Source organism: Gymnodraco acuticeps, unplaced genomic scaffold (genome assembly GCF_902827175.1).
Source record: "Gymnodraco acuticeps unplaced genomic scaffold, fGymAcu1.1, whole genome shotgun sequence".
In the NCBI taxonomy this organism is placed as follows: domain Eukaryota; kingdom Metazoa; phylum Chordata; class Actinopteri; order Perciformes; family Bathydraconidae; genus Gymnodraco; species Gymnodraco acuticeps.
Genome location: NW_022989815.1, coordinates 1,020,422 through 1,032,984, shown reverse-complemented (window position 1 = coordinate 1,032,984; position 12,563 = coordinate 1,020,422). Strand labels below are relative to the sequence as shown.

General features: G+C 39.2%; 1 protein-coding gene across 2 annotated transcripts in view; it reads right to left on the bottom strand.

Annotated features, from left to right (window-relative positions):
* LOC117556079 (protein eva-1 homolog A) overlaps positions 1–12,563 on the bottom strand; it is an 80,284-nt gene that overhangs the window by 47,817 nt on the left and 19,904 nt on the right. The window contains exons 2-4 of one of the 2 annotated variants that reach the window (XM_034231230.1): positions 5,057–5,280; positions 2,814–2,937; positions 740–892 (exon numbers count right to left, since the gene is read on the bottom strand). In XM_034231230.1, coding sequence (XP_034087121.1) covers positions 740–892; positions 2,814–2,937; positions 5,057–5,280 — 501 coding nt within the window. The remainder of the gene's footprint in view (positions 1–739; positions 893–2,813; positions 2,938–5,056; positions 5,281–12,563) is intronic. The other variant, XM_034231238.1, reaches the window with a different exon arrangement.

Here is a 12,563-nt window from a genome sequence, read left to right as displayed (position 1 = left end):
TCCCACGTGGATCAGAATCAATGCCCGATGTGTTTTGGACGTAATATGGCCTTTGTTTACATTAGCAAGCATCGCTAACACTCAGAGCTAACCAGTACTGCAGAGAGCATGTGTGTGAAGAAGCAGGACATAAAAAGGAACTCACCTTGTGGTAAACCGGCAAGAGAGAAAGCCTTTGAGCTCCATAATGTTTCAGAAATAATCCTTGATGTGGTTTTGACGTTTCATCACCGCAGCATTTATTTTAGACAGTATCTGCCGGGTCCCGCATGAACAGGCTTAAGCTATGCCCCCTCTTTTAAAAAAAAAAGAAGCTTTATACCCGAATCAGCACTTTAGTAACAGGAAGTGAAACAGAGGGATATGAGGCATGGCTAGAATGGGTGATCTGTTTGGTATTTTGAGCAAAACACTTCATAGACATGTTTTTTATATATATCTGAGACCTATGCTATTGCCTAAATATTGCATGATAGGTGACCTTTAAAACGTTCCAAGTTAACATCATTATTCAACTATTTTAAATAGGTATCAGGTCAGTTATGTCCATCATATTTATATACCTTTTGTAACAATCAAAACAGGTCATGTGTTTGCAAGCCAAAATTAAGTTTACACTTTACAGTTTGAATGTTTACAGACATGACATGTAATTTACAAATAAGAAATCATTTCTAACCAATTTGTATTAAAAGCTATGACAAATCTCCACCAGTCTGAAAGTGAGAAGGGGCCTCACCTACTGACGGGGCCCTCCTGTGGTGCAGGGGACACTCCAGGGTGCCCTGTTGAGTTCGGCCAAACATGGCGGAGTAAACGGCGATCTGCATCCCCCGTTTGCAGCTCAGCCTCATCCTCTCCTCCTCGCAGACCACCTTACTCTTATACTCGTCTGAGGATAGAGGATACAGATGTGTCACAAATAATCAAAAAGCAAAACAGGGAAACCCGTTTTTAGTGGCAGGTTCAATTCAATTAAATTCAAAGATGTTATTGTCATATGCACAAAGCTACAGTGTAGAAAAAGGCAATGACAATCTTATGAACTGAGCTCCTCCAACAATCAATAAAATACAAAATAAAAAGTAGTGCAAAAAGTCTATATACATACATGTAATAGAATATGATATGTACAGTATACAATCAAGAACAAAGTGTGATTTGAAGCTTGTAGATCTGGAATAACGGTTAAAAAACTAAAGAAATATCACAATTTGGAATTTATGAATAACACAATTATGGTTAGCATATTACTTTTCTATGGATTTGACCCCGACAACACTACAAGATATTGTATTTGTTGGTTGTCTTTATTGAAAGTAAAGAGTATCTGCCAAATATTTCTCAATGTTTTCCATCTTTTTGATTTAATCCAACCTCTTTAGAGCAACCTTTAACGAAAAGGGAACTGACAAAAAGCCTGATCGTGTGTAAACAGGCAGAAACAGAGGTGCTCAGTGGACATGTAGAGCCATGCAGAAGCATTCCTCACACACATCCAGCCACAGTGACCTGTGACAGCCAGAGCAGCTCCACTGGCCAGCAAAGAAAAACACAACAGCGTCGCTACCATGTGGGGAGTGGAACAGGAATGCAGGAATAAGAGAGAGTAAGAGAGCAGATAAAATAGGTTTGTTATATCTGTTGGTGATGGATTTGCTCTTGTTCATTATCACTGCCTCCGTTTCTCCTTCACTTCCTCCATCCTCCACCCACCTCTCCTTTCAGAGGCAATGACACCTGCCCGTCGCACCTCACTAACACCCCATGCTGCCTTTCTCTCTTCCCATGAGAAGTCATTGGTTAAGTGACAGTGAACAAAGAGCTGTTGATTGGCCCCGGGGTCCGGTAGAGAAAGAAAAAGTGGGGAAGGCAGGGGGATCAGTGGATCAGCCCACTTCTGGTCACTCTAGGGTGAACCACTGCACAGCACTGAGCCATGAATGGAGACTAGAATCTGGGTGGGATTACTGCGGTGTTGTGGCTCCCCTCTGGAGTGATACTCTTAACTTCCTGGCTCACACAGAGAGGGAAGAAGAGGGATAAAGGGAGAGGTATGCAAGGATAATGTTCTTTTAAATAAATAAGGGAAGATGGCGGCAGCAGCAGGAAGGAATCCCATCCATTCTTTGATGCTTAATTCAATGTCAGTTTAAAGTTGGATGATTGGAGAAATCAGTCGAATGAAAAGTAAACAGAAATAACTTTGGCAAATATAAAATATACTGCAGGCAAAATGTAATATTTCTGTTATTTATTTTCATCAAATACCAAGATACCTAAATCAATTAATGGCATATTTCCTGGGCTTAAAAATTTACTATAGTTGCACATTTTAGCTTTCATATGCTACCTTGTCATGAAACGCATTGATGCTTTATACTGGGGATATACTGTATCAGCATTCTTTTTCATTAGCCGTTTTGTCTAAAAAAGATGATTTAAAATGTAGAAATGATTTGTTGTAGACCTAAAAGCTATGGGTTAGTGAGAAAATATGTGTCCGTACTTACAGTACATATACACTATGCAAAAGAAAATGACAGAGGATATCGATCAATCACGTGAAAGGTTGAAAAGTGGTTGAAAGAAGGATGTTCATTAAAAATGCAATTAGCTCTAATACTAAACTATTTTCTTTTTATAAACTGCAACCGTTTGCTCTGAAACACAAACAAACCAAAATGTGGAACTGGATTTCCTCTGACTGTAAATGTTGTTATTCAGTCTCAAAAGCAGATGAAGTGACCCAACTCCTGGTGTATTCCAGCCGTGTGAGTCACTGTCAAGATGGGAGGTGCTGAGGGACTTACTAGGTCTGCATTTGTACCAGACAATGAGGTATTTGCTGCTGCCGGGACACTGGTCCGTCCCGAACACGCGGCTGTTGACAAGGACTTGACAGCTCCTTCTGTCTTGGCACTCGTCCAGCATTTTCTAAAGAGGGAAAGAGTGACAGAGAGCGGGGGAAGACCAAAGAGAGGGTTAGAGGGAGAACAATAAGCCAACGATGGTTAGACCAGCAGCAGGCAAACCTAAAACCACTTCAAACAGGCTGCTTATGGCCATGGGAATATGGAGGAGAGAAGCAGGTAAAGAGAAAGCCCCACTCCACTCATTTCCTGGCATTCTTTTGCTTCTCCAGTTTCATCATCTTTAGCCGGCTGTATCCCAGATGAGCACATTCCAACACAATACCTCTCCGGTACTGAAATCCCACTCGCTGGAGGAATGACTCAATGGATTTTGTTCACAGCCCTCCCCCGAATTTAACATGAAAGGAGAAGCATTTTGTACATTAGATCATGGAATGCAGAGGGAGAAATAAGGGATGTTTGTGTGTTCCCCCCTATTCCCCACACTACAATACACACAGCTACTGTAGTCACATAAACACCTGCTGAATAGTTACGCTCTACTGTACATCACCAAATCAAAAAGTATTTTGAGAAGCATCAACATTACTGTCTACAGCTGTTTGGGGAATATACTTGAAGAAGTACTTTTTGAAATGAACATTTGTATTTCACACAACATCGTGCAGCATAATCCAGTTCTCCTTCATCCAGTCGAATGCTTAATACCTCAGATCAGGTGCATTCTGGCTAAAACCATACTTTTTAAGACACAGACTTGTTGACTCAGACGGAGTAAGTACATGTGGACGGGTTTAGTCCAATTTATAAGGAATTTCCTCTGTTTTTTGATTGTTTTATGTACAAAAGTGTATCCCTGAAAACAAATATTTTCTTCACCAATAAGGGTAAGGGTTAGTACCACATAGTGAGTTTTTTAAATACTAATTGTTAGTCTGTGGGTTAGGGCTGCTCAATTAATCGTATTTTAATCGCAATTACGATTTTGGCTTGCAACGATTATGAAAACAACGTAATCGAAATAAAACGATTTTTTCTTTTTGTATTTGTTATTATTATTTTTTTTAATATTTTTTTTTATTGGTTTTTCAGTTGAATTATACTTAAAGTTCAGGGTAATCAACTGTTAAAAACATACTGTTCACTTTTTTATTTTCAATAAATTGATGTTTTCAAAGTAAATGGATAATCGTTTTAAATAATCGTGATATCAATTATTGACCCAAATAATCGAGATTATGATTTTTGCCATAATCGAGCAGCCCTACTGTGGGTGTAGTATTCCTAAAAAAATGAAGGAAAAAAACAACAACAAAAGACCATTTCTGAAAATGCCATCTTATGCTCTGGGAACTGTTAATGGTTAATGGTCAAGATAATTATCTATATACTTTTTTTAATTTGTGGACATTTCACAGATAAAATAATGAATAAAAAAACCATCAGATTAAAATGGTATATGTAGACATTCATGTAGTACCAACAGACCCGGGGTCATGCTCAGGTGGCACAATGGGTTTCTTCAGTGCTGTGCTAATGGGGGTGGCGCAGCAGTCAGTCATTCTCTCACTTTGGCACAATGCACTCTCTGTGTCTGTGCATTCATGGCTGTCCTGGCTATTATAGAATCGGAGGGTGTTCGACGCGAGAAGGCATGGGGACTAAGAATAAACCAAACAACCTAATGAATGCTGAACAGGATGTGTTTGTGTATGTTTGTATTGGTGCTGCAAAGCAAGGGTTCACTTCAGTCGCATCCCAATTTAGGAGAGGATGCAAAGGCAAGGACCCCATGAAATCGCTTTGTCACATGGGAACAAGCATGCTTCCTCTTTAGAGAGTTTAATTTGCCGGAAAACATCCTCACAAAGCATTGCATAATCACTGTGGTCCTCCAAAATAAAACCCTTGGCATATTTGACCACTTTACAGGACACTTTTTCCCAGGAGGATCCACTGTGCACAAATGAAAGTGTGTGAAGAGTGGACTAACCCAGGGAGGAAAGCTGAACAAATGCAAAGGTCAGGGACACATGGAAGACACTGGAGAGGAATTAAGAAACCTGATTAATTTAGCCTACAGGTCCTTTAAAAAAATGAGGAAAAGTAATCTATAAAATGAGAAAATTGTCAGTTTCTGATACAAAACACTGTGAGGAAAGTGTGAGTTCAGTTATTACCTGTAGTGCTGTGGACACAGAACAATATCGGTCATCATCCCGCGGGTTATAAGAACTAAAGAGGGCCTGGTAGCTCTGAGGGCACTGTTTGGGGTCGGAGGCTCCTTTCCTCCCGTAGAAAGCTGATTGGACAGTGATGGTGGTGCGGGGCGGGCAGCGAACGGACAGAAAGTCTCCGTCACAGGCCTCCTCGCTGTAGTTCCTCAACACTTTGGACAGGTAACCTACAAAATACAGAACATTTCTTAACCTTTCTATTGTCTTCGTTTTCCCCCCCTTACTTTGGTGTTCGCGGTCAAATTTGACCGGTCCTGTTTTAACTGATTACATTAACACAAAAACCATTAATCATCACCAAATTTCATTTAACACCCTTTAAAACGGTAAATAATGTATCAGACTACTGGTATATATAAAAAACTGCAGTACATATACAAAGAATAGACACTGAACATGTATTGCGTGTGCCAGGTGTGATCCATGTGGGGGGATGGGCACATAAGAGCGGGAAATATGTCAAATTGTTCTGTGTGTGTTTGTGTTTGTGAGTGCCAGGTGTGATTCACAAGGGGGGATTGGGCACATAAGGGGGACACACACATCTAGAGTGTGTGTGTGTGTGTGTGTGTGTGTGTGTGTGTGTGTGTGTGTGTGTGTGTGTGTGTGTGTGTGTGTGTGTGTGTGGGCCTAGCATTACTATACTTGTGGGGACCTAAATCTGTTTACACAGTCACGTGTGGGGACTCGCCTCCCTTATGGGGACAAATTGGAGGTCCCCATGAGGGGAATCATTAATGTTAGGGTGAAGACTTGGTTAGGTTTAGGATTAGGGTAAGGGTAAGGTTAAGGGTAAGGGTTAGGGTTAGGGTTAGGCATGTGTTGGTTATGGTTAAGGTTAGGATAAGTCTCCAGGAAATGCATGTAAGTCAATGTAATGTCCCCTAAAGTGATATATACATGGTGTGTGTGTGTGTGTGTGTGTGTGTGTGTGTGTGTGTGTGTGTGTGTGTGTGTGTGTGTGTGTGTGTGTGTGTGTGTGTGTGTGTGTGTGTGTGCAACCCAGTCTCACGGCATTTCGTGTTCACCAACACGATTTTTAATCTATTGATTCGTGTTCACCAACACGATTTGCCCCTTTTTTTCGTGTTGCACAGCACGATTTTAAAAGCAATGTATTTCTACTGCCTGCAGCACGTCTTTTTCTCCGGTCGGGTCGTGGGAGACCGGAAGCTGTGTGGTTCATAAAAACATGTTCTTACTCAATATCAAGCCACAATTATTGCTTTTATTTTAAATCGTATAATTTCTGACTTTTGTTGCCGTCTGTGAGGAAAATAAATGGGGCTCAGAGCCTCAGAATACGGAAATCTGTATTTTTAGATATTTTTTTCCTTCTAATTCGTTATTCTTTTCAAAATAACACACTGTTATTTACTCACCAATAACACACAATTATCCTTGCTTTTATTTATTGGTTTAATTCCATAATATCGGGCTTTTTTGACGTCCGTCAGGAACTGAATTTCAAAATAAAAATAACCGGAAACAGACGTAGGCCTATAAGGGACATTTCGAGCATCATTGCGGTTGTCAACATTTCTGAGTTTAGGATGGCCGAAGACACTACACTACCCATAATCCCCAGCTATCGTTTAGGACTACAGTCCCCATAAGGTTACACAGAGCGTCAAACGAAACCACGCCAGACTATCCAAAACTGGAATCGAACACCCCCCCAGAACTACACATGCTGGCTATTGTGTTTCGCAAAATGTTCTATGGGACGTCTCTACTGAACGTTTTCGTTATTCCCACAATTAGAAGTTGCAAGAATTAAACACATTGGTGTTATCAAATGTAAAACATATAATTAATAAATGGGTGAAAATCGCTTGTGTTCATAATGCGCAGCATTAATACCCACATGACAGCTCATTGTTACTTTGTAATTCTACTCCACTACAATTCAGAGGTTAACCTGGTATTTTTACTCCACTGCATTTATTTGAGTTACTTCGCAGATTCTGATTAATTATGTGAAATATAAACAACCCTTAAATCAGACTTTAGTTACACCTGAGTAAAATGCAGGTAAGGTGATTGTCAAGTGCCAACAATCAGGAAAGATATTTGATAGTTGGTGCTTGAGAAGACTAAACATGTATCTGCAATTGACATGAATGGAAACGAGTAATAAAGTATATTCATTACTCGTTATTCTCTACTAATAGTTCATTAAAGACTGTATATTATGGCTATTTTGCACATCCCTTTCAAGATTTTCAAAGGTTTATTGACATATCATATACACAACTACGGTGTAGTTATGCAATGAATGAAACACTTGGGTCACAGGTTCCTCAACAGTGCATTACAAGACATCTATCAATATGTGTGTACCTCCACCATTAAACTGTCATATTCTGCACATTTCTTATTATATCTACATACATAAGAGTATAATTCATATGTATAATATCAGTTAAAATAAGTGCTTCAACATAGTTAACATTGCAGGAAAGCAATATATTAGACGTTAAGTACTTTGTCAGGCTTAATATTTATCTGTAGATAGATACCCCCAAAGTGTTTTTCTTATTTAAAAGAAGACCATAATCTGTTATTTAATGTTTAAATAAAGGTTAATTCGTTTTTCTGTTTTGCACCTCCTCCTATTAATATCTTTGTACATTCTGCACTAAACTGTTTTATTGTAGAGATCACTTATAGTATCTTCTTGATTTTTTATATTCTATATTTATTAGGGCCGGGACTTTAACGCGTTAATTAAGATTAATTAATTACACAAAAATTAACGCGTTAAAAAAATTAACGCATTTTAATCGCACTTATTTTTGCACCGCGGAACGTTTCTCACTGGATGAGTTTCAGGCGTACCGATTATACTGGAGCACCAACTAACGTTCATGACTTCGGACAACAACAAACCACAGTGAACAACAGTGGGAAATGTTGTTTTAAAAAACGGACGGATGGAAGCGTCGATAAGAGCACGGTTGTGTGCAAATTATGCAAAAAGGAATTCGCATATCACCGCAGCACATCAAGCCTCAAGTATCACCTCAATGCAAAACATATAGCAGCTAGCGTGGACGTTAGCCTCTTTTATCGCGTTCACACCAAAAAGAGCCGGTACTAAAATGTGTTCATGAGAACCTTTTTACCCCCACGAAAGTCCCTGCTAGAGAGCAGGGACTTTTTTCTCTTGTGAGAAAAGAGCTATATTTCTGATTGGCTGGGCGGATTGCAAACCACGCCCCGTAAAACTCCCAAAACGTTTTGTGAATTTTATTATCCTCGCATTAGCATTATTAGCATTAGCCCAGCGCAGAAACGCAGAGAGACTAATTTATGGCAACACAAAATAAAACATGGGAGCGGTGGAGATGAGGAGGTGTCGGCGTTCTGGCGATTTACTCGGAAGGCTGCTGGGACTCCCAGCAGCTTCTACTGAAGCCAGTCCCCAACTCCGGGGACTTTGGGCGGCAGTATACGCCGTGAAGTGGTTTGCGGCCTGCCAATAAACCCAAAGCAGAAGAAGAAGAAGTGACGTCAGTGGCTTCATTTGCCTAATCCACCTCCAGGTTCAAAGAGTTCTCATGAAATAAGTTCTCATGAACCTTTGTGGGAAAAGTACTGCGGTGTGAATGCGCCTAATGGTATACTAAAATCCATGTGAAAAAAATTGCTTCTCACTGTTCTCAGGTCAAATATTTACATGTGATTAAAAATGCGATTAATTTCGATTAATTAATTACAAAGCCTCTAATTAATTAGATTAATTTTTTTAATCGAGTCCCGGCCCTAATATTTATACTTTCCTCCTATGAAAGTATGTACTCTTAATATTTTTTTAATCAAATAAAACACAATAATTCAATAACGTGCTTTAACCACTAGGAGGTGCACACAAGGTACACACAGCCATAATAACTTAGTGTAGGACACTTATGTTTTCGTACAACATCTGAAGATGTGTAGTTTTATTCATGCTTTCACATAATTTTACAGCATATTGCTATACTATTTCAGACTCAGTATTTACATTCTTACATTCAAAGAAAATCAATAATATCTTTAAAAACTACAGTCCTTTTATATCAGCTGTGCACCGTTATGGTGTAAATATAACCTATCTGTGAATTAGATCAAATGTAAAAGTCAGCCGAATTAGTGTTGATACTGCAAGGAGACGTATTGTGTGAAGAGAAATTGAAGATGTTGTTTAATTGTTGAATATATTTATGATCCACGTCAAGTATTCAGTTTCGGCGGCATTTTCTCAGTTTTTCCAAAGGTCTTCTCATCAGGGCTCTATAAATAAAGAACTACGGCAGATCTGTAATATTTAATGCAGCCGAACCGTGTATTACAATGCCGTTATGTGATGACTTTTAAAGAGAAAAGCAAGAGCGCTCGGAATTAAGTATTATTTTATTCTTTTAAAATGTTTTCCGGATTTCATATCATATAAACACCAAATCCCAGCATGCATTGCGGCTAAAACATCCAATAAACGAGCTTAAAACCATAGCTGAGGATCTTGGGTAATCGCTCGAAATGCCTACGTCTGTTTCCGGTTATTTTTATTTTGAAATTCAGTTCCTGACGGACGCCAAAAAAGCCCGAGATTATGGAATTAAACCAATAAATAAAAGCAAGGATAATTGTGTGTTATTGGTGAGTAAATAACAGTGTGTTATTTTGAAAAGAATAACAAATTAGAAGGAAACAAATATTTTAAAAATACAGATTTCAGTATCCTGAGGCTCTGAGCCCCATTTATTTTCCTCACAGACGGCAACAAAGGTCCGAAATTATACGATTTCAAATAAAAGCAATAACTGTTGCTTGATATTGAGTAAGAACATGTTTTTATGAACCACACAGCTTCCGGTTTTCCTCGACCCGACCGGAGAAAAAGACGTGCTGCAGGCAGTAGAAATACATTGCTTTTAAAATCGTGCTGTGCAACACGAAAAAAAGGGGCAAATCGTGTTGGTGAACACGAATCAATAGATTAAAAATCGTGTTGGTGAACACGAAATGCCGTGAGACTGGGTTGGTGTGTGTGTGTGTGTGTGTGTGTGTGTGTGTGTTTCCATACATGGTCATTGTTTTTTCCTAATGGGCCAGAGAGCAGGCTGTGCTGGCAGGAGATTGACTTCACTGTGTTACAAAGTTGACTAAATCATCCAAAATTCAATGAAAGTGGTGATCAGCAATGTTATATGTTCAAATGTCTACTGTGAAGGATATCATAAAGCCTTAATGCAATCGAATGTAAAACAAAAAAGTTATGATTGATGAAAGTAGTAAATCGGTCAGATTTGACCCAACAGGAGGGTTAATAAGCAGCATGTGCATGTGCAGCATTAGGCTCTATAATTTAATTTCACAGCACTGGAACCAATGAGGAGGAAAATTCCAACCTGCTAACACGATTTAGCATTCCCATTGACCACTTTAACCCTTATTTAAGAACACTATCATTTGCAAAGAGGGTTGGTAGCATACTACTACAGTCTCCTATGATCTTTTTTGTTTAATAATAGTGTTTCCTTGGACATGTGGTAGTGCTGCATATCAGCAAGCCCTGACAGATCATCTAAAAAGGTTAAGGGTAGAATACCGCAATAACACAGAGAGGGTAAAGCTTTGGCTTGTTTAGCTGTTAGCGTCAGCCCTCCAGTCATGGCTGTAGAACATACTCTTATCTGTTCAATATTAAAAAAAATACCTGCCACAGATGATTTTTAAAGCCTGACATTATTACACTTTTTCATACAAGGATGTAGTGAATTCATAACTGCTTATGCTCTGCAAAATGCTCCCAGGCTGAGTGATTCTCATCTCATACAAAGAACAATTGTGTGTGGTTCTTTTTATGTGCAGCTCTTCAGGCTCAATTTCTATTTGCATGTTATTTGCTTGCCAGTGACCGTGTTTACTTTCCCCACACAACCGGCTGGTATCAAGCCTGTAAATATAAACATTACATAAACCGTTTAATGGAACAAGTACCGTGTGAACTTTCATTTAACCTCAGAGGCTGCTCCAAATCAAATTAAAGCTATCATTCTTTTAAAACAATGAAGTTTCTCTTTCTCAATTGAGAGTCTCTGAGAGCTGCCAGTCACCCGTCAGTCACACCGGAGAACTGAAGCCATCACAAAGCCACCATTAACATTCCTGCCTGTGAGAAGGAAACACAGATAAAGGAGAGCTGATCCCCCAGCCGCGGTCATTTAATGTCTTTCTGAACTTATCTGGACCGTTTGTGTCTTAGCTTCTGCAGAGAAGGAACACAATGTTGCTTTATGTCTCAGTCGCTTCCTTTTCTGAACTAGAAAGACAATTTCAATTAATGATTTAGTAATTAAATGCAACAATCTTTAACAACAACTTCCAACGTGAGCTCAAGCTTCCTTCTAAGTGCTCTGCAAACACATTTACAGGGAAGTCAACACACAGTCTCACACACACTCTGTAAGTGGACATACTGTGATTCAATTACCTGTATTTGGTTAGTGTTTGGTAGCGACAAGGAAATAAAGTTCTGTAACACACACGTAAGCACACATGCACGTACACACATCGATAAACACAAAACACACACATTGTCCCCTTATCACCATGGCCACAGTTAAAAGGAGGAAGGGAAACAAGAGACATTCTCAGGCTTGGAAAGGTCAGCCTCTCTAAATAGAGATGGTTATTAAACCCCCTTTGCTCACATTAACAGGTTTCCACCGGTGGCTGGGATGTGAAAATGGAGCAGGTGCACATACAATCCTATTTTGAAGTTTATAGATTATTTGCATGCCACATATCAAATGTTCAGGATGTGATCTAATATCAGCTGCTGTCTTTACATTACAGCTCGAATATTTGACTACTATTTTTAGAAACTATTAACATCTTCACTAACTATGTTAAGGCCACGCTTGACTAAAGAAAGTCGACAAACAGTTATGTGATATGTTTGACCTGATTGATTAGTGGACTTTAACAAAAGAAACTGTAAAACCCTGAGGTTTCTTTTGAGAGAACTTTCCTAACAACGAATCACGAGCATCAAAAGCCCCACTATCAATGTTGCGTTACCAAGATATGCTATAAGAGAGGCGCATGCAGTTCTTGGAAATAGTCATTCGGCATGAAAGAAACACATCTAGTGGAATAAATCCTAGTCAACTAAGGCCAACACAGCCATTTAGTCGGCTAATCGACTAAAAGGAGGCAGGACAACTTTCTTTTTTGGGTCATTTGAAACAGTCATTTGCATCATACTACATTAAAAATCCCACAAAATAAAAACCTGTAATTAGCTGTGATATAATATTGTTATATTGCCCATGTCTACTTTTAAATTTGATTCTATCTTTTAGCTTAACTATTTTCTTCCCCTCTCTCAATGATCTCACACACAGGTCTCCTTTGCATGCCACATTCCACACAGGGTGAGAGGCAACTTGGCATTCCC